At 35.8% G+C, this 21,915-nt stretch overlaps 1 protein-coding gene across 3 annotated transcripts; it reads left to right on the forward strand.

Annotated features, from left to right (window-relative positions):
- The first annotated feature begins 8,912 nt into the window (after positions 1-8,912).
- Positions 8,913-13,902, forward strand: LOC109166397 (reticulon-like protein B21). Of its 3 annotated transcripts, XM_019315382.1 has the most exons (10): positions 8,913-8,929; positions 9,264-10,366; positions 10,455-10,514; positions 10,612-10,714; positions 11,182-11,256; positions 11,357-11,504; positions 11,617-11,686; positions 12,567-12,632; positions 12,930-13,052; positions 13,615-13,902. In XM_019315382.1, the coding sequence occupies exons 2-10, from the start codon at positions 9,295-9,297 to the stop codon at positions 13,788-13,790; spliced, it is 1,893 nt and encodes a 630-aa protein (XP_019170927.1). In that variant the 5' UTR covers positions 8,913-8,929; positions 9,264-9,294; the 3' UTR covers positions 13,791-13,902. The 3 variants fall into 3 exon arrangements, with proteins under 3 accessions (XP_019170927.1, XP_019170928.1, XP_019170926.1); XM_019315381.1 differs by lacking the exon at positions 8,913-8,929 and having other exon boundaries at positions 8,949-10,366; XM_019315383.1 differs by lacking the exons at positions 8,913-8,929; positions 12,567-12,632 and having other exon boundaries at positions 8,948-10,366.
- The last annotated feature ends 8,013 nt before the right edge of the window (positions 13,903-21,915 follow it).

Genomic DNA, 21,915 nt, shown 5'->3' on the forward strand with positions numbered 1-21,915 from the left:
CGGCAGCGCGTGATATTTAAAAGGAGGGAAAAAGTCTCTAATAAAAGCAATATGAGACAAGAGGTAGGAGAAACTACACCTGTTTGAATATTATATCTAGGGGTGTGCAAACTTCGGATAATTTTCGGTTAATCGACCGAACCGACAAAGTTCGGTTAACCGTTTTCGAACCGAACTTTTTCGGTTCGGTTAATGGTTAAAAGAATTTTAAAACTCCGGTTAACGGTTAATTCGGTTCGAAAGGTCAGTTAACCGAATTAACCGAACGGTTAACCGAAGTTTTTAATATATATATATATATATATTTAAATACTAATTTGAAGTTATGGATGTTTGGAGTTTATAATTAATGTTTTTGTATATTTTGTTATGAATTTATTATTATATGTATTTTATTTTAATTGGATTTATTATTTTAGGTGTTATTTTTAGAATTTTAAATTTTAGCTTTAAAAAGTTTGGTTAATTGGTTAACCGACCGATTAACCGAAAAAAAATTCGATTCGATGAATTTGATAGAGCAAACTTCGGTTCAGTTAACGGTTAAAGGAAAAAAAACTTCGATTAATTCAGTTCGGTTAAAACGGTTCAGTTAACCGAACAGTTAACCGATTGAACACCCCTAATTATATCCAACCCGTTCTAACCACATTACTACACATTATAATATAACCACTATTATATTTTTTCATATTGTATAATGTAATTAATTTATTCTAAAATTTGTAATAATTATATAATAAACGACTCGTAGATTAACTTACGGAGTTACGGTGAATGATTAAAGGAAAACATGAAACGACAAAACAATTTTTTAAGACAATGTTTAAACATGTTTGACGTAAATCATAATCTAAAAATGGATAGTTAGGAACAAAACAATTTTTTTTTTTTTTTTTTTTTTTTTTTTTTTTGTAACGTTTTTCTTTTCAACTACCCTTCGATGAACTATCACCAATCTTTTCAACTGCCCTTCGATGAACTACTAACCGATATACATATATAGCATTATATATAAATATATTCAGCACCGTTCTGCCCATCAGACAATACAGTAAGCAAATAAAATGGACCACAGCACCTACCATACTGTGTAGTATTGAAGCAATCAATTCAGCATGGGGTTCATAATTTATCTCCGTGACAACATTCAATTTATCCATTTATTTTTAACGAATTTGTCGAGGCTTATTTAATTATTGACTACGTTTGTTCATTAAATATCTATTTAATTTAAAGGATATATATATACAAAACAAAGGACAATTCAAGAATGTACTACACTAATTAATTAATATTTATATAATAATATACAATTTAGGGCTCATAATTGTGCAACCCTAAAATATATTAATAAATGTTTTTTTTTCTAAGTGTAAAAGGTGAAATCTCTTGCCCCAAGATCTTCACACTTATAAAAATTATGAAAGAGTTATATTACGATAACTTTTGGGTCTGATCCCATCCATGTTTTCTTGACCGTATCTTGTCAACTATAATTGCATATCGAGACTAATTATATTCAATGTTGGGTAGGGTCTAGGAGTAGCATAACACTTATTCATGGGTTATAAGGTAACTCTATTCCTAGAGTGCCAACATGAGACCTTTTGGTAATTAATACGGAGTATAATATATTGAAAGAGATATGTATAATTCTGATGTAGTAAATACGGAGATTCCTACCGACTCGTAAGGTATGATGATCGGATCCGGTTCCGGTCCTGTTTCAATCTGGTTGTTGGTTTAAGTCTTTAGGCTAAGATTACGTGACAATATGTCAGAGGTTTCCGAGCTAAAGGTAAATGTATAGTTAGTGTCAAAAGTCCCCTATCCTTGCATTTAATGTGGTATTTATAGGAGTCGCGAGGGGGCATATGCCAATCTCTCGGCATGTGCGACAAGTGGAGCACATGCACAGGACAAGATCGGGGGCATGGCTAATCTCCCCACGTGTTTAGAGATTCATGACTTTACTGGGCCCACTGTCACTAAATTGGGTTGAGAGGACTATGCTCAAGTCTCCAAGTACTACAAGCCGGTAGCCGGATGCTCGTCCCAGTCTAATATGGTCGGAGCAACGCAACGGATACTGGGCTCCATTTGCTAGTGAAAAGGACACTCGCGGCCAAGAATTTAGATCGGGCAAAAGCGTGGCTTGATCGGTCATGTTCAGATCCGACTCTACATACCTAATAAGTGGATCCAATACCAACCAGGTATATGTTATGAGTACGGTTAAGGACAATCCGGCCCTATCAAATTCCATCCTCACTCTCATGATATAACAAATGACTTGTTAGTCATGCAAGGGGTAATCGAATGAGTGATTGAAACATGAAATACATACTTATAATACTAAATAAGAGTGAATGCATACATTGTAACTATGAATATATATTTTCTCGTTATTCAAAAAATAAATAATTAATTAAATGAATTGTTAATAGTAATCCAAAGATAGTGTTGGGCATGCATGCATGTGAGTATATGATTTTATTGATACCTTTGTCTCGGTCACTGGAGTAACGTAGCGTAGATCCTTTGACATCTAATATATTATTATTAATTAATATTATATTATAATTAATCTCTTATGACCTAATGATTACACCCACAGCCTCATTTGTTTAGCTATTTCACTTTTCTATCTATTTTTTATTTTTAAATACATACATGAGTTGATTTTGAGATTTTTTTAAAATAAAATTTTTATATAATTTATGCTTACATTATTGAAACCATAAGGATTTGAAGACTTTTGGTGTATATATGTTTATAAATTTGTTAAGTAATTAGAGATAGGTAAAGTTTTTCATAATCTAATCTTAATTTTATTGTAACATGTTAAAGTGAGATGAGTATATTAAACTCTGAGAAATCTAAACAGGTGTATATAGAAGATAAAAATCAGCACGCAACATGGACTTACTTGTAGGACTATCGATCTCTCTTCATCATAATCAAGAATTATATTGTATATTGGAATCATCAAGCCTACAAATATTGACTAATAATTGATTGATTATTATTTTAACAATTATATTCCATTGATCTCTATCATAAAAAAAATCTTGATTTAAGTTAGTATTTAACCATCTGTAATGGAGATAAGGTCAAAAAATATTGCATACATGATTCAATGTAACAATTAATAAAAAAAATTGATTTTATTGGAACCTGTCAAAGAGAGATGAATAAATTAAATTGCTAGAAATCTAAATATGTGTGTAGAATATGCAAATAGCACTTTTCTTTATTTTTCTCTCTCTAGGTTTTTCTAGGGTTTTGCCTCCTCTCCTAGGGTTTTGCTAGTTTCCAAGCTTTTTCCGGCAGATTTTCCCGGTTTTCGCTTAGACGAGGGGCGCTACGGACGACGATAACAGCGGTGTGGCTCGGCTTGAGGTTGGAGGACACCATGGCGAACGAAGAAGCAGCGGACGCTACGGACCGAATTGCTGTTTTTACGAAACGCTGTGCGGACATAGCCATCGAGGAGGAGGAGGAGAATTTCGCACCGGGGAGGTGGAGGACGGTGCTGAGCCACCGGTGCGAACTTGGACCTTGGTGGGCAGATTTTTAACGGCTAAGATGGTGAAAATGGAGTATATGAGACAAGTCTTGGCTTCGGTTTGTCAACCGGTGATGGGGGTAACGGTGACGGAGATTCAGAAGGGGATCTTTCTATTCGTTTTCTTCCATGAAACGAATGTTCAATATGTTCTTGATGGGGGGGGGGGGGGGGGCATGGGCGTTTGAGAACAGTACCCTGGTATGTCGTTTGGTTGGAGATGGAGTTTTGCCGGTTGATGTGGCCCTAGATTCGGTTGACATGTGGGTGCAACTTCATGATTTGCCCATGGGCTATACGACACAACCAATCCTTGAGCAGATTGGTAATTTTATTGGTACCTTTGTTAAGCATGATGAGAGGTTTGTGGGGGCGCCTTGGCTATCGTTTTATCGTATAAGGGTGTCGATCCCAGTGAACAAACCGTTGTGAAGGCGTATGAAACTGTTAAAGCGTGATAAGACCACGTGCTGGGTCAACTTCAGGTATGAGCGTTTGCATACTTTTTGCTTCTTCTGTGGTTTGTTGGGGCACTCGTATAAATTCTGTGTGAAGGCTCGGGTCTCTACGGTTCCGATTGAACAATACCCGTATGGTGCGGAGATGAGGGTGGGGGGTGGTCGGGGTCCGAGGGAGGTGGGGGAGAATTGGTTGGTTCCGGTGGGGGGAAGGCCGAGGGTTATGGAGGGGGTGGTTGCGGCAACGGGGAACCGAAACGGTGGTGGGATGGGGGAGGAGGGAGTTTTGGTGGTCTCGGGTCGTGGGGAGGTGGCCGAGCCGGTTGTGGAAGCGGTGGCTAAGAGGAGGAGGGAGGGGGGATATGAGGGCGGTAGGAGGGGTGAGGGGGAGGATACTGCTATGGCAGATGTGTCAAAAAACATGTTTACGGCGAGAGCTGCTGGGCAGTCCCGCCCATCATTATGAGTACGTTAGCTTGGAACTGCCGTGGCTTTGGTAATCCACGGACAGTTCAGGAGGTGGTGGACATGGTGTCCCGTAAGCAACCCGACTTTGTATTTCTGATGGAAACTAAGGTAGGACGCGATCATGCTGAGCGTCTCCGGATCAAGATTGGCTTTGAGGGATTGTTTTATGTTGATAGCAGTGGTTTCAGGGGATTAAGTGGTGGTTTAGCGTTGTTCTGGAGGAAGAATAATACGGCAAGACTCCTCAGTTACTCAAAGAACTATGTTGATATTGAGGTAACTATAGTCGGTTTCCCGATGTGGCGTATGACGTGTTATTATGATTTTCCGGAACGAACCAGGCGTACTGAGTCATGGGACCTTCTGAGGGCATTAGCAGCTAGGTCTGGCCTTCCATGGGTCGTAGTGGGGGACTTCAATGATTTATTATTCCAGTATGAGAAAAGAGGAGGAAATCCACATCTGAATAGCCTTCTTCGCGGATTTGGGGATACTATTGGGGACTGTGGTTTGACTCAGATGCCTATGACTGGCTACCCGTACACATGGGAGAAGGGGAAGGGAACAGTGGATTGAATTGAGGAGAGACTTGATAAGGTCTTGGCAACAGATGAGTGGCGCGATATAGTGACAATGGCCAGGGTGGTGAACTTGAGAACCCGAAAATCTGATCATTCGGCTATCTTTTTGGGTATCCATGAACCCTTAGGGACGAATGGGACGAGAAGGAGGGGATTCCGTTTTGAGTCTGCATGGTTATATGAGGAGGGGTGTAGAGAGGTAGTGGAGCAGTCATGGCAAGAAGGAAGGGGTCAGGGTCTGCAGCACTGTATTGAATACTGTGGTAGGCGATTAACACGATGGGGTAGGGATCGGTACCATAAGTATGATAAGCAGATTATTGATCTTAAGAAGAAACAACAACGCCTAAGGGGATGCACTGACCCGGCATCACTTGCTGAGTTTCAATCCCTGGAACAACTTTTATGCCGTACTGAAGCCCAGGAGGATGCCTACTGGAAGCAGAGAGCCAAGCAACACTGGCTCAGGGAGGCCGATGCCAACACCAAGTTCTTTTACAGGTACGCCTGTCATCGTAAAAAGAAGAATACTATTGTTAGATTACTGAATGATAATGGGGATTGGGTGGAAGGGGAGCCTATGAATAATGTTATTCTGGAATATTTCAATCGTATTTTCTGCTCTGAAAGTCCAGGATCTGGGGAGAGTTTTTTCGAGGGAATTGTCCCGCGGATCACTCAGGCACAGAATGAGTTGTTATTACGACCATTTGAGTTCGATGAGGTTAAATCGGCCCTATTTGCGATGTTTCCTGATAAGGCACCAGGCCCGAATGGAATGAACCCGGGATTCTATCAGCAATTTTGGGATGTGGTAGGGGGGATGTTGCGAGTTTTGTAGTGGGTTGTCTTGATTCACGCGACCTACCACTTAGCTTAAACAGTACGGATATTGTTGTGATCCCAAAGAAAAAGACCCCTGAGCGAGTAACTGACTTGTGTCCTATATCCCTCAGTAATGTGATCTATAGGATTGTGGCAAAGATGATAACGAATAGAATGAAGCCTCTAATGGAAGGAATAATATCGGAATCACCGAGTGCCTTTATTCCAGATAGGCTTATAATTGATAATATTCTGGTAGCAGCGGAAGTGGGTCATTTTTTGAACAGGATGCAGTGTGGCATGGTGGGGTGGAGTGCTTTGAAGCTTGATATGGCAAAAGTCTATGACCGGATGGAGTGGCCTTTCCTGGAAAAAATGATGCTGGCCTTGGGTTTTGATGTTCAATGGGTGCAGTTAATCATGAAGTGTGTATCTACAGTCTCGTATAATTTATTGATGAATGGCGCTAGAAGTTACCCTATTATACCAACACGTGGTTTAAGGCAAGGGGACCCATTATCTCCATATCTTTTTATTATTTGTGCAGAGGGTCTTTCTCTATTATTACAGCAGCTGGCTCATAATAGAGGTTTGATCCATGGATGCAGAGTGGCAAGAGGTGCTCCCCCAATCTCTCATTTATTTTTCGCTGATGATAGCTTTCTGTTTTTTAAAGCTAATGTTGAAGAGGCCAGTGAGATTAAGAGGTGTCTATCGGTCTATGAGGATTTATCTGGGCAAGTGGTTAATTACCACAAGTTAAGCATCTGTTATAGTAGGAATACGAGTAACGCTAACAAGGAAGTTGTGGCACAAGTTCTGGGAGTTGAACAAGCTCCTAATTTTGGCAAGTATTTGGGACTCCCCTCATTTGTAGGAAAAAACAAAAAGGCAGCTTTTGCGTATATAGAGGATAAAATCTGGCAAAGAATTGGGTCATGGAATAAGAGGTTATTATCGCAGGCAGGTAAGGAAATTTTATTGAAAAGTGTAGCACAATTCATGCCTATCTTTTCAATGAGTGTCTTCCTGCTACCAGCTTCTGTGTGTACAGCGAGAGGACAATGAATCGGTACTGGTGGGACTCGAGAACTGATAAACGAATACATTGGAAGGCTTGGGACAAACTGTGTGTTCCTAAGAAGTTTGGGGGTTTGGGATTCAAGGATTTGCGTGCTTTTAATCTGGCTATGTTGGGAAAACAGGCATGGCGAATGCATACTAAGCCTGAGTCCCTGGTGGCGCGCATATATAAAGCACGATATTATGCCAAAGGCTCATTTTTTGATGCACAAGTGGGAAATAATCCTAGTTTCTGCTGGCGGAGTATTATGGCAGCAAAGAGTATAATTTGTAGTGGGGTAAGGCGAAGGATTGGAAATGGGGAGTCTACACTAATATGGACCCACCCCTAGTTACAGGACGACCAAGACCCTATGGTACAAACGGAGATGCCAGTACAGTTACAGGATGCCAAAGTGGTGGGATTGATTGATCAGCAAACACGGACATGGGACCTTTCGATTTTAACTGATCTTTTTCATCCTGGTAATGTGGCGAATATTCTAAAAATACCACTTTCTCCGGATTATGATGACACTTGGTATTGGCCTGGGGACCCGAGATGAGTTTATTCTGTGAAAGACGGGTACAGGTTAATAGTTGGTAATTATGGGAATGAGAATGGGACCTTTACAAAATGGTTAGCCTTGTGGAAACTCAAAATCCCCCAAAATGGAGAATGTTCCTATGGAGAGCCATTTGTGATATACTGCCTACCACCTCTAACTTGCTTTTAAAGAGGGTTGAAGTGAACCCATATTGTGCCATGTGTGGAATATCTCATGAGGACACTATGCATGCCTTGGTGTTATGTGAATTTGCAAAGAACATTTGGGACCGATCCAACCTCCCAATCCCCAATATTATGACGAATGTTTTTCATATTTGGTTTGGTGAACTCCTAAATATTTTAGATTTTGATGGGATGTTATATGCAGCATCAATCCTCTACAATATTTGGAGAGCACGAAACGGGGCGGTTTGGAATGCGCTATTACCACGGCCACAAGCCTTGCTGGCAGCCGCGACCACGGCAATGCATGCATGGAAACACGCAAATCCGCCGGTAGCTCGAAGCCATGCAGCACTGCCGCCTGCGCAATCTCCTCGTTCTGGCGCTCAGGCACCGTTCGGGGCTCATGAGGCTGTACGGGAGGAACCATCTCGGAGGCTTTGTCGAATCGATGCTGGGTTTATGCAAAATACGGGCAAGGCTACGGTTGGGGCAATCCTCTTAGACATGAATGGAGGGTATGTCTCGGTCTTCAGTGCACCACTCCCGGATTGTTTTTCACCTCTTATGGCCGAGGCATTGGCATGCAAGGAGGCTTTGCCGAGGGGAGCAGAACATCGAGATATATACAGATTGTTTAATGCTACAACGTTATCTTACTACATCACCTACTACGTTTCGCACTTACGACGGCTATGCCATTGATGCCTGCAGAGCAGCTACAGTTTATTTTTAGTCTTGTTCTTTCCACTTTATTTCTAGACTAGACAATTTTATAGCTCATGCTTTAGCTACTTCGGCATATCAACATTCGGCTGCTATGTACTGGGATCTTCTCCCACCTAACATTATTTCGACATATTTTGAATAAAGCACCACATATATTTTTCAAAAAAGAAAAAAAAAATACGTGTGTAGAAGATAAAAATCAGCAAGCTAAGCCACAGACTTGCTTGTAGGATTATCTCTCTTCATCGTAATAAAAAATTGTGTGTTGAAATCATCAAATTACGAATATTTTTTTGACTAATAATAATTGATCGATTTTTATTTTAACATGCAATTATATTCTTTTGATCTATCTCATAAAATAATCTTGATTTAAGTTAGTATTTAACCATAAGTCCACATAGAGATAAGGTCAACAAGTATTGCCTACATGATTCAATGTAACAATTAATATTTTTAAAGTTTAAAAAAGAAAAACAAAGAGAGAGAGAGAGATAGAGAGATTACCAAACAGTGTGATAACGGTAAGGAAGAGTGAGTGATGAAATCTTCCATGACTATAACCAAAAAATGAAAAAAAAAAAATCAAAAACAGAAAAGAAAAAGAAAAAGGTGACCAAGGTTGATGTTCAGTAGCATTCATCATCTCTCTCTCTCTCTCTCTCTGTATATATCGATCGCGATCCCAATGTATATGTTATATTACATCGTACATGGCTTTCCTCACTGCCACCGCCATTTCTTGAGCTGAAAGCTTCACTCCAAAGCCATAACCAACCGGTGAGCCCCATTCTACTCCTCCTCATCATCATTTCAATCTTGAAATCTCTCCACACAGAGAGAGAGAGAAGAAAATTAAAGAAGCAAATGATGGATGTGGGGAGAAAGAGAGGCAATGGCGTAGTGTCAGGGTCTGTTTGGGAGAACAGAATAAAGCTTTACGATGGCAAAGGCGGCATCAAAGCCCTCATCAACACTTCCCACACTGAAGAACAACCCCAGAATTCCCCAGAAACAATGAGCGACGACAAAAACGATGAAATTCCTCTTCAAGAAGAGAAGAAATTAGCCATGCCGACAAAACCCAGAAGCCCTACTGTTGTTGCGGCGAGCGGGAAGAGAAAATCTTGGAAATCCGAGAGCCTGGAGGGGAACCCATTGCAGAGTCCCAGAAAAAGATCCGAGCTTTGCAAGAACATAGATGAACAACAACAAGCCTGCAAAGATTTGGGCAAGAAGACAAGATCTGTGGTGCAGAAACAGAAGGGGCCCGAGCTCAGAAAAGCGAAATCAGAGTCCAGCAAGCTCTTGAATGATGACAATGGCAATGGGAAGTTGAGGAATTCCAATTCCCTCCAGTTAGTGAAGGCAAAATCTGCATCCCCTAAGGATCTTGATGATAGGAGCAGCAGAAAGGAGCTGAAATTCGAGGAAAATAAGGATGTTTTGGAACAAGAAACAAAGAATTGTGAGGGGGTAGAAGAGGTGGAAGTGAAACAATTTGAAGAAAATAAGGTTGTTTTGGAGGGAGAGAATGAGAATAAGCCAAATGGGATGATTAGGAGAACAAGATCTGAAGATGAGATTGAGGTGTGTGAAGAAAAAGTCATCACAAGCAATGTGGAATTGGCTCTGATCAAATCTCCACCTAAAGTTGAAGAAACTGAGAATCTGAATGATCAAGAAGATGAAGAAGAAGAAGAAGAAGAAGAAGAAGAGGATGAAAGTGAAACCAAGACAGAGAACAAGAGTATTGTTGTTGTGAAAAAAATGAGTATATCAGAACAGTATAAACCAAACAAGATTGTGACAGAAGAGAAGAAAAAGATTGTTCACAGCTATGATAGATCTGTGCCCTTATCCCCAATTGTCAAGAAACAGCCTCCCCCCATTAATGGACATGCCAGATTTCACCCCACTCCTTCAAAACCCAAACAAGGTATATATCTATATACATACATATATATCTGCAGTTTTATCTTCTCAGTTCTCTGCATTCTGATTCTTGAATTTCTGGTGATTTACAGTTCCAGTTTCAGAGGACTCCCATTCATTTTCTAGGCCCCAGAGCAGATTACAGAGCTTGGGTAAGTTCTGATTTCAATTTCATATTATAATGTAGTGATCAAAGATTCAAAGTATTGATTCTGATTTTTCTCTATTGCTGAATTGAAAATTTTCCAGTTGATCTTGTGATGTGGAGAGATGCATCAAAGTCAGCATTAGTGTTTGGGATTGGAACATTCCTCATTATCTCTTCTTCATACACTCAAGACATTAAAGTCAGGTTAGGATTCAGCCAATTGCTTTAGTTGTTAGCTTGGTAACCACAAGGTTCCAAATTCGACTTCAGTAAGAGCGGTCTATTGGCCTTTTTGGTTTAAACCAATCAGCTATAGGCCAGATAACCTAGACTGGTTTACGCCCTTTGTCAGCTAGGGTCACCAGGCGGGGTTTACCTGTGCACATCGTTCGAATTCAGTAAGAGCGGTCTAATTACCTTTTTGGTTTAAACCGGTTAGCTATGGGCTAGACAACCTAGACTGGTTTACGTCCTTTACCATCTAGGGTCACGGGTTTACCCTGTCATCCTGTGCACATTTTTGGATAGCTACTGCGGGTTTTCTCATGTCATCAAAAAACAATTTTTTTAAAAAATATAATTAAAGTTAATCTAATTTTTACTGATTAGTTATCTAAACTTTTAGTAAAGCAGAGTGAAGAACTGAATTATCTTTAGTTTGGGTTTAACAGCTTGGTGTCTGTGGTTTCCTATATGAGTCTGCTCTATCTTGCTGTAATTTTCCTCTTCAGATCCCTTATTCACAGGTAATTTTAATTTGGTTAAAAACATTCCGGAATTTAGTGCTCCCTCTGTCTCATTTTACCCGCTGATTGATTTTGCGTTTACATGTTTAAAACAACAAAGGGGAGGCACTGGTGTGGGTGAAAGAAGTGAGTATGTAGTTGGAGAGGAGGAAGCAATCTGGGTACTGAGATTGATACTTCCATATATAAATGAGTTTCTGTTGAAGATCAGAGCCCTTTTCTCTGGAGATCCTGCAACAACAATGAAGGTAAAATGTATTACAAATTTCCCATTTTTTGTTTAGAGATAATGTTTTTGTGGTTAACTTCAAGAATTGGATCATTGTTCTTCATCCATCTTGTGACCCTACATGCATGCAGATGGCAGTTTTGCTCTTTGTTTTGGCACAATGTGGCAGCTCCATAACCATCTGGAAAATGGCCAAATTGGGTAAGGTGTTCTTCCCCTCCCCCCCTGCAGTAATTCATCTTTTACTGGAGCGACCTACTGCCATTCTTGTCTTATTAGTTTGAGTTAGGGCCCTCAAAGAGGGCCGAAGTCCATGGACTGGCCCGCACCCACCTCACGGTGAGACGGGTTACGACCACACAAAAATTAGCCCACGAAATAATGGGTCTGGCCGGCTAAGATCCGTGGCTCGCAAGAGTTAACCCACACGGGTTACAGGCCAAGTCCTATTAAAAAAAATTATATATGTGTATATGTTACACAACAAGGCATAACGCTGCCTTGCTGTGTAACATATATATATAACACTAATGTTTTAAAAATGTAATTTTTTTTTTTAATTTTTAAACACGAAAAAAACACTACTGAAAATTATGGAATTTTCGATCACCTGAAAGATCTTAAATCAAGCCGAAAGCCTTGTTTCGACCACTTTTGATATCCGGAAAAATCTTTGTTGTTATTTTCGACCACTATTTGGTTTCAACTCGATTTAAGATCATTTTCCGGTGGTCTGAAATTTCATAATTTTCAGTAGTGAAAGTCCGCGGGCCAACCCTAGCCCACGGGCCTGGCGGGCTGGCCTGTAAAAGCCCGTCAAAAAATTAAGTCCGCGGTGGGACGAGTCAATCCGCATTGACCGTACTGGTTTGAGTCAAGTATAAACAACTTAAATTAGTTTTTTTTTTTTTTTTATGATCCTTTATTATTGGCTAGGGTCACACGGGATTTACCTAATGTATTTTTTTGATAATGACTGCGACTTTCTTTCGTCGGTCTTTGTGGGTTTGTAGATTTTTGTAGTACAAATTAAACTGTAGTTTCTGAACATTCTTTGGCCTAACCATGGTAAACTCTGCAGGCTTTTTTGGAGTATTCATGGTGCCAAAAGTCTGCTCTTCCTACTCCACTCAGTTAACTGCATATGGTAAAAAAAAAAAAGTCACCATAATTTTTTTTTTTACCATTTTTGTTTATTTTATAAAATGTTTCTGCAAATATCTGAATTTGATGCATATATGAGTCCTGTCTGGAGTCAATGATTTTACTGTCAAAAGCAAATAAGATTTACAGTACAGTACACATAACTGATTGACTCTGCAGAAATCTGATGAATTGTTCTTACATCTGAATATTTGATCATAAGTGGGCCCATATAAAAGTTACTCCAAACACTTTTTATTACAGTAATTTTTTAAAAATATTTACTTATTTATTTATGAAGGTAAATTTTGGGTTAGAAGATTCAGAGACGCATGGGAATCGTGCACTCACAAAAAAGCCGTAGCGTTTGGCATCTTTACACTCGTATGGAATCTGTCTACATTCATGGCAAGAATTTGGGCAGGTAAAATGTCATTTTTCATGGTAACTCAAACTAACTTGGTCCAGTTATTGGATTGGTAATTATAAAATTTTAAATTTGACTTTTAGAAAGAACGGTCTATTGGTCTAGTTGAACTGGTCTGCTATAGCCTATAGGCAACCTACGTCTATTTATCTTTTTGTAATCCTTTGCCTGTTAGGGTTACAAAAGGAGTTTACTCGTGTGCACCCTCGAATAGTCACTAAAAATGTCATTTTTCAAGGATAACCCCACCCAACTTTATATTGGTTTGTTAACAATAAGGTTCCAAATTCAACACTCAGTGGGAGCAACCCACTGGCTTTCTTAATTTGAACCGGTCTACTATGGGTAACCTAGCTTGGTTTATTTTCCTTGTGATCCTTTAACAGCTATGGTCATAAGACAATGTTTACCCCTACACACTCTCGTACAATAATTGCGGGTTTCACCCGTAATTTTTTTTTTTTTTTTTTTTAAAGTTATTTTCTCATATATACTATTTTTTTACTGAAAATTGTGGGAATTGAAAGGAATAATTATTGGGGGTATTTTTGAAATGCAGCGTTCATGCTATATGTGGCATTTAGATACTACCAAGAATCGAAGGTGAGAGAAGAGTGGGATGGTGAGAGCAGAAATGTAAAAGCAGAGGAAGAAGAAGAAGGCAAGATTGGGCAGAGACAAGTTGGAAGGATGTCCACTTTTATGGATACTAGAAAACAAAAGAAACCATTTTAATTACTATATTGTTATCATTTGGTCCATATTATAAATTTGTTATATTGTAGTCTGGTTTGTGTGTATATAATTAAAGGAATAAATAAATAATCTTTCTCAATTTTCTAATTTAGTTGTTTGTATGCACTGCGAATTCACAATTTGTATACTACAAACACATAATGTTAACATGTATGTAATTAATTACCTTATTTTGTATTTACAAGTTCAACCTCACAATATTAATATATTAGGATTTGATGATCCTGTATTGTATTCACAAATTTCCTTCTACATTTTTTATCTGTGTTGATTTAGAAACACAATTTATATTATAGAAGTTCATTATTCCAATACTAAAAGTATACAATTTATACGGTGTTTAGGAACAAGGTCTACCTTGCAAGGTAGCAATCGTTATGCCATGGAACTGTGTTCACATCCATGGTGAACACGGTCCCAACGGTAACGGTGCACGGTTATCTTTTTTTTTTTTTTTTTTTTTTTTTTTTTTTAATTAACCGCGCGACTTTTCTTCTTCATTTTCACATTTCGCGGTTTCACTTACTCTTCGCACAAGTTTTTCAACATTCATAAAATATGAATGTGCAGGCATGGATTTATGAATGTGCAGTTATGAAATTATGAATTTTCTGTTTTGAGATTATGAATTTACAGTACATTCATAATCTCAGAACAGAAAATTCATAATCTGAACAAACGCGCGTCGTTAACAGCACATTAACTAAATTTTTTTTCCCGTAAAAACGACACCGTTTGGACCCGTGTTCACCATGAATGGTGAACACGTTTCTAGGGCATAATTTGCGGCAAGGTAGACCTTGGACCATGGTATAACAACTCAGGGTAGTGCTAAGTGGGCTTGGGATGAGGGAGTGATTGAAGTGTGAATTGTTATGCCATGGATCTGGGTCCACCTCGCAATCCAAAACGGTGACGTTTTGCTTCAAAATGACACCGTCTGAATTTTTTTAAAAAAAAAAAATTGCTTCATTCCTTGCCGTTTGTCTTCAAAATTTGTTTCTCTATATTCATAATTTTTGAACTCTATATTCACAATTTTAGAACTCTATATTCATAACTGTAGAACTCTATATCCACAATTTTAGAACTCAATGTACAAAATTACAGAACTCAATATTCACAATTTTTGAACTCTATATTCACAATTACAGAATTCTATATTCACAAGTAAAGAACTCTATATTCACAATTATAGAACTCTATATTCAACAGTATAACACAATTTTTTTGAATCATATTTTTGAACTCTATATTCACCAATATATTATATACTAGTTTTTTACGCGCATTGCGCGATTAGGATAATGCCCAATGCTTTTTTTGTTAAATAAGTACTTTAAAGTATATTAAGGCAGGATTATATTGATATTGTTCATGCATAGATAATTGAAGGTTGAATTTGCGTATTTAAATAGGTAATTCTTCTCCCAAAGGTTGAGTCCCAACCCCAAGGACACCCCACACTCCGACCCGACAAAGCATTGTGGGAAGTTGTAAATCACGGTGACTTAATGGTTCAGCAGACAGGGCCAAATGCTGATACGCACAATGAATCTGCCCACTTTGGACATAATTCCCGCACTGCCGCTGCCGAGGTTCAAACCTTGTCTCTTCTCCCAAATACTACCCACTAAACCATTGAGCTAAGCCCGTGCGAGTTAAATAGGTAATTCTAAGTTTACAAATGCAAGATAATATAGTCAAGATTGATTATAATTGTCAATAAAATAATTGTATAGGTATAGTTGAAACCAAATATGGGACATAAGGGAGAACAAATAAAAATTAGGGATAAAATATTAAATATATACTAATATTGTTTGAGGAGATTCCGACATTAGGATTTGTGGTTAAGTTCTATTAAGACTTTAATATTAGAATTAGATTAATGGTGTAGTTATAATTCTATATTAGACTTTAATATTAGAATTAGACTAACGGTGAATTAAAGGAAAAAGTTAAATGGATAATCATATAATTAAGGATAAATTAGAAAATCTTAAAAGAAAAAAATTAAAACCTGAACAATATGAACCATTCATTTGATTTAATAATTTGGCGGTCATTTTTTTCTACCCAATGTTAATAATTGAATAGATTCGCTGGTCAAATCTGCTAGTATAATCCGCTAACGTTAACCGCTGATTGTCAAACAAAGACATTGAGAGGTAGTTCTCACTTCAATTTGTTGTGTGATTTAAATACCCTCTTTGTCACAAAATCTCTCAAGTAATTAATATGGTTGGCTTTATTAATTATATTTTTTTAATTTTTTCATGGTATTAATAAAATACTTGGTAAATAAATATATAGCATTATTTTGTATTATAACTTTGATATTTAATTAGAAAAATAGTGCACAAAAAAGATAATAGATAATGTAGTGAATATAATCAATTGATGAATTTGAATGTAAAAAATTTTACATTTGAGAAAAATAAAGACAATATAACTAATGAAAATATTTCTTTTAATTAATTTATTGATAATTAATAATTTTTTTTTCACTGAATAAAGACATTGTAAGGACAATGTAGCGAATATAATTAATTAATAAATTTGAATATAAAGAATTTTTATATTGAAGAAAAATAAAGACAATATAACTAATAAAATTATTTCTCTTATTTAATTTATTGATAATGAATATATTTTTTTTTTGAATAAAGGCATTGTGGACACATAATTCTAAACTAAAGAAATGCATATGTATTATTTTTTGTTGTAACTACTAAATTATTATTTATATAATTTAATAAGAGTAAAATAGAGTACTAATTATGTCAACTTTGATTGGGATGAGGTTCGAACCTAAGACTTTTTTTTTTTTTTTTTATTGAAATCAATAAGTAAGTTAACGGTGAACTAACGGCAATTCTTAAAATTTTAATGGAATTAGTAACGGTGTGTGGGTATTTTAGGAAATTTTAGTGTAAAATTTAAATCTGATCAATCTTTTAATCAATCTGAGCCATTCATTTGATTAAAATCTGCCATTCATTTGATTAAAATCTGTGACCGCCATTTTTTCTACCCATTATAGGCCTAACTCTCATGGGCTCTTATTAGTATAGTAGATATATATATATATATATATATATATATATATATATATATATATATATATATATATCATTGGCTAAGGAAAAGGTGCTACTAATGGCACCGTTATTCCAGATGGACGTTTTAGACCTGGGTCCATAGCATAATTTGCCTTGAAGTGTCGCAAATTATGCCATGGAATCGTGTTCACCGAGAATGGTGAACACAAGGCAAAACGACGTCGTTTTTAGGCCAAAAAAAAAAAATCGCGGATGTGGAGTTAACGGCGCGCGTTTGATCAAATTATGAATTTTCTGTTATGAGATTATGAATTTTATGAAAATTCATAATCTCATAACAGAAAATTCATAATCGCATAACAAAAAATTCATAATCTCACAACTGAAAATTCATAATCTCATAACAGAAAATTCATAATCTTATAACAGAAAATTAATAATTTCATGGTTCCAAAGTAAATGTGTAAGCATGGTTCCAAAGTGAATGTGCAGGCATGGATTCATAATTTATGAATGTCCGTGATTTCAGACGGGAATATGTAGGCATGGTTCCAAAGTGAATGTGCAGACATGAATTCATAATTTATGAATGTCCGAAATTATGAATGTAATGAAAATTCATAATCTCATAACAGAAAATTCATAATCGCATAACAGAAAATTCATAATCTCATAACAGAAAATTCATAATCTCATAACAGAAAATTCATAATCTTATAACAGAAAATTCATAATCTCATGGTTCCAAAGTGAATGTGTAGGCATGGTTCCAAAGTGAATGTGCAGGCATGGATTCATAATTTATGAATGTCCGTGATTTCGGACGAGAATGTGTAGGCATGGTTCCAAAGTGAATGTGCAGGCATGAATTCATAATTTATGAATGTCCAAAATCTTTGTTCACCTCAAATTAAAGTGAAACCACAAAATGTGAAAATAAAGAAGAAAAGTCACGCAATTAATTTAAAAAAAAAAAAAAAAAAAAAGATAACGGTGTACTAACACCGTTGGAATGTGTTCACCATGAATGGTGAACACGGTTCCATGGCATAACGTCCCGTCCAAAAACGATCCGAGACCGAAAGCTCAAGTCCAGTCCAAATTCAGCCATGAAAGCCCATAGTAAATGGGTTTGTAGACAAAACAGGTTTTGGGCTTAAACACTGACTAGTGGGCTTTGATCCCAACGATCCACTGTACATGGAGATCAAGTATTGTGGGCAAATTATTGTGTGGACCATGGTCCATACAATGTTGCATAGACCTTAACAAAAAATATATTATTTATGTACTGAATGTATATTATACAAAATAATGTAATTTGAATATTCAAATAATGTAGTTTCTCAGAATATAATATATATTTTTAATATATTAAAAATACATTATTTATGCACTGAATATACATTATTTGATAGTATGGTCCATACCACAATGATTGTCAATAAGTACTCGCCTTCACAATATGAGAATACCACACACATCTCATCATCCCAACCATTATATATATTGCTTTAAACTTCCTAATAACCAATCACTCTAACACTCGTCCACCGTTCTCCCAACTGCCCAACATACTATACGCTCACCCCATAGAAAATGGCATAAATTAGCTCAGCAATAACACTCACGAATTCTCTATTAACTCCTGTTGGAGTTGACTAATCATATAAAAACTTCTTTTTAATAATAATAATAATAATAATAATAATAATGTTTGGACCCACTTATCGTACAAAACAAAAATCCAATTCATTTAATTTGTGACAGATGGAAATTAAGTAACATAATGACATTATTGTGGTACATATTTAATTAGCTCAAAAGACGTTCATGCATGCATGAAACAAATACGACGTGTAATTACTTATCATTGAATTCCAGTCAAGAGGCCTACTACGTGTCAGATTATTAGAGGTTTAAATTAATTAAATTTCATTTTTGCTATATGTGTATAGTATATATAGTTGAGCCAGGGTATGGCCAATATATCTACTTAATTAGTCCGACAATTGATTTTCTGGTCACCATAAAATTTTAAATTTGACTTCTCATAAAAGTTATCTATTATATTGTCTTTTAGCTTCGGCATGCTTCATTATATTCCTAATGCACCTTCGAGTATTATAGGAAAGATCAACGCCCCGAAAAATGTGAATGACAATTGACAAGTGAATGAAACATAACTTTTATATCTACAAATTTGATTTTTACAAACATCATCTTAATTCTTCTATCCCGTGGCGAGTCTTCCTAATGTGATTTACCTATATTATGTGATTTATTTGTTATTACATAAAAATAGAGTTTATCCAATACACAATTTCAAATAATTGCTGCGATTTCCCAAGCTACCCATGGCCAAATATATATTGACCGACTAAGACTACATCCAGTAGTGTAGCTATCTTCTTCCTGTTGGAACAGTGTTTTTTCATATTACTTTGTACTGCTTGATTGGTTTTGTCATTAGTTTTTGTTTGGTGGACATTAAATTGATGTTGGCCGACAACACCGTAATTTTTATTCAGACGTGAAAATACAATTAAATCATTCTAAAATTGTATAATTCTCCTCAAATGATCCATCTGTTGCCACTCAAAAAATGCTGATATATTATGTGGAAAAAAAATTATTTAAAGTTCTATGTAACAGTATATATAACACTACTATACATATGACTGTGATGTGACGATGCAATAATAATAATAATAATAATAATAATAATAATAAGTAGAAAGTGTTTTGCTTTTCATATCTCTTTATATTTTAAAATTGTAGCTTTATTTTATATATACAAGCTTGTAAAAGTTTCATAAACTATATACTTTTACTATATCTATATATCTTTATTTGGAATAGTTTTAGCAGTTGGGGGCATCTCATATATAATTGATGGGAATATTCATAAATAAAATTATTACTTTACTAAAAATGATGCATGGAAGTAACCTAACTGTTGGATAGAGGCTTTGAAGACCGCCGGTTCTAACATCTTATCATTGAAATATGACGCTGATTGCTATGCAAGTATAAGGAATATAATAATAAAAATATTATCTTTACTATTATTTATAACTTTTGACGTAATAATAAACGTTTGATATGACAATTAATATCATAACAAATCACGCGTTTAAATCTCATTGAAATGATGTTAGATATTTGAAAAATTGAGTTTATCATTCTGTCGTTAATCTGGGTAATTGATCCAAATAAATAAATGTAGACTTATAGACAATGCATATGGCAAATTGGCAAATGGCAATGAACAATTGAACATGCATCAGTGCACTGCTACATCACTCTCATGCCTCAATGACTATGCAATCATATCGCCGTCAATTTTATTTTTCCTTTGAAAATAACAATAATAATTTTTTTTTTTTTTTTTTTTTACAAAATTTATCGTATATGTGCAGAGAATATATGGTTGAGAATTGAGATTGAGTTATATGAGGGCAATCGTGTTAATAAGGTTATGAATGTGACACCTCGGCCATCATATTTCATGTTTTGATCGATGAGATTAATAAGAAATCAAAGGAACAAATATTATATATATAGGAAAACCATGTATTATGTATTAATTAATATAACCATATATGCTGGGCATTAAGAAATAAGAATACTCAATTTTATTTTTTTATTTTTTTATTTTATTATTATTATTATTATTATTTTTTTTTTTTTTGCATTGAGCATGCTTTCGTATCAATCACTCGATCGTGAACTGATTCGAGGATCCATCATATAACATTCGAGGATTCATCACTCTTGAACTAATTCAAATTTGACACGATATTGCACCCACATAATTTGATTCTTCTTTGAATAATGTATATCATAAAAATCTTTAACGTGACACACTATATATATACAAGAATGACATGGTTACTTAACCTAAAACATAAATTTTGATGTAATACCTCTTTCATAATACTTCTTATCATCAATTTTCAATTATTACCAACTTAAAACTTATTTGCTGCGCTATTACATGAAAAGAATCCTATGTGTTGTAGACTTTGCAAAACTGAAATATAATGCAGAAAACACCAGCTATTATAAGGTTCCTAGCGCAATAGATAATTGAAAGATTCCACTAAAAATTACTCCGTATTATGTATGTTTTAAATGTTATTAGGAGATGATAGGTGTTGAAATAAAATGAGTATGTGGGACAAAGTGATACTATTTAATTTATCTTTGGGAATTTAAACTCGAATTAGGTTTGTTGATGGATACGGTACCAGAGTGATTTTAATTTAGACGTATGCACAATATTAAATCGGATGTCTTGTTTTCTTATTTAGTTATTTTTTCTTTTTTCTTGATTTCTTGATTCCGTTTTTTTAATAATAATATGATTTTTATGTTGAAGGGTTACATATATTTATAATTATTAGGTACGTAATTAAGGTAGCATAATTAGGCCAGGTGTCCAACATCTACCAACTTATATTCCTTTTTTTGCTAAATATATAGTGATGTAGTATCAGTGTAAGTGAAGTAATAATTGTGATTTGAGAAGACATTCTGTAACGTACTAGCAGTTGCACTCCATCCTAGAATATAATTGAATATATATAACATCGCATCATGGCTGTACTAACCAATAAAACATCAACAAATAATTGCATAATTTTTATATGCATGTATCCAATAATGTATATAGGCATGGTCTGCCTTGCAGAGATTCCTATTGTTTAATTATGAGGGCAGATCAGAAGCACTTTTGGATTATGTGTTTGTGTTTAAATTATTGTCATAAAAAAATGATGATGATGATAACTTAATCAATTAGTGAAGTAGTTCTTCATGTCTCTCACTTATATGTGTTCAATTTAATACCAGCGGAGTAATTCAGTCAAGTTAATTAAACATGAAAATTATAAAGTTTCAAGTTTGTCTTTTTGTGGTAATTGTTTTTTAGCCTTATCAATTTGAGTAGGTCCCTTATAGGTAACTTATAAGACTTGTTCACCCTTTGTGATTGTTTGCCAACTAAGATCATAATGCAGACTCCACTCAATGTG

The sequence above is a fragment of the Ipomoea nil genome, unplaced genomic scaffold (genome assembly GCF_001879475.1).
Source record: "Ipomoea nil cultivar Tokyo-kokei standard unplaced genomic scaffold, Asagao_1.1 scaffold3087, whole genome shotgun sequence".
NCBI lineage: Eukaryota > Viridiplantae > Streptophyta > Magnoliopsida > Solanales > Convolvulaceae > Ipomoea > Ipomoea nil.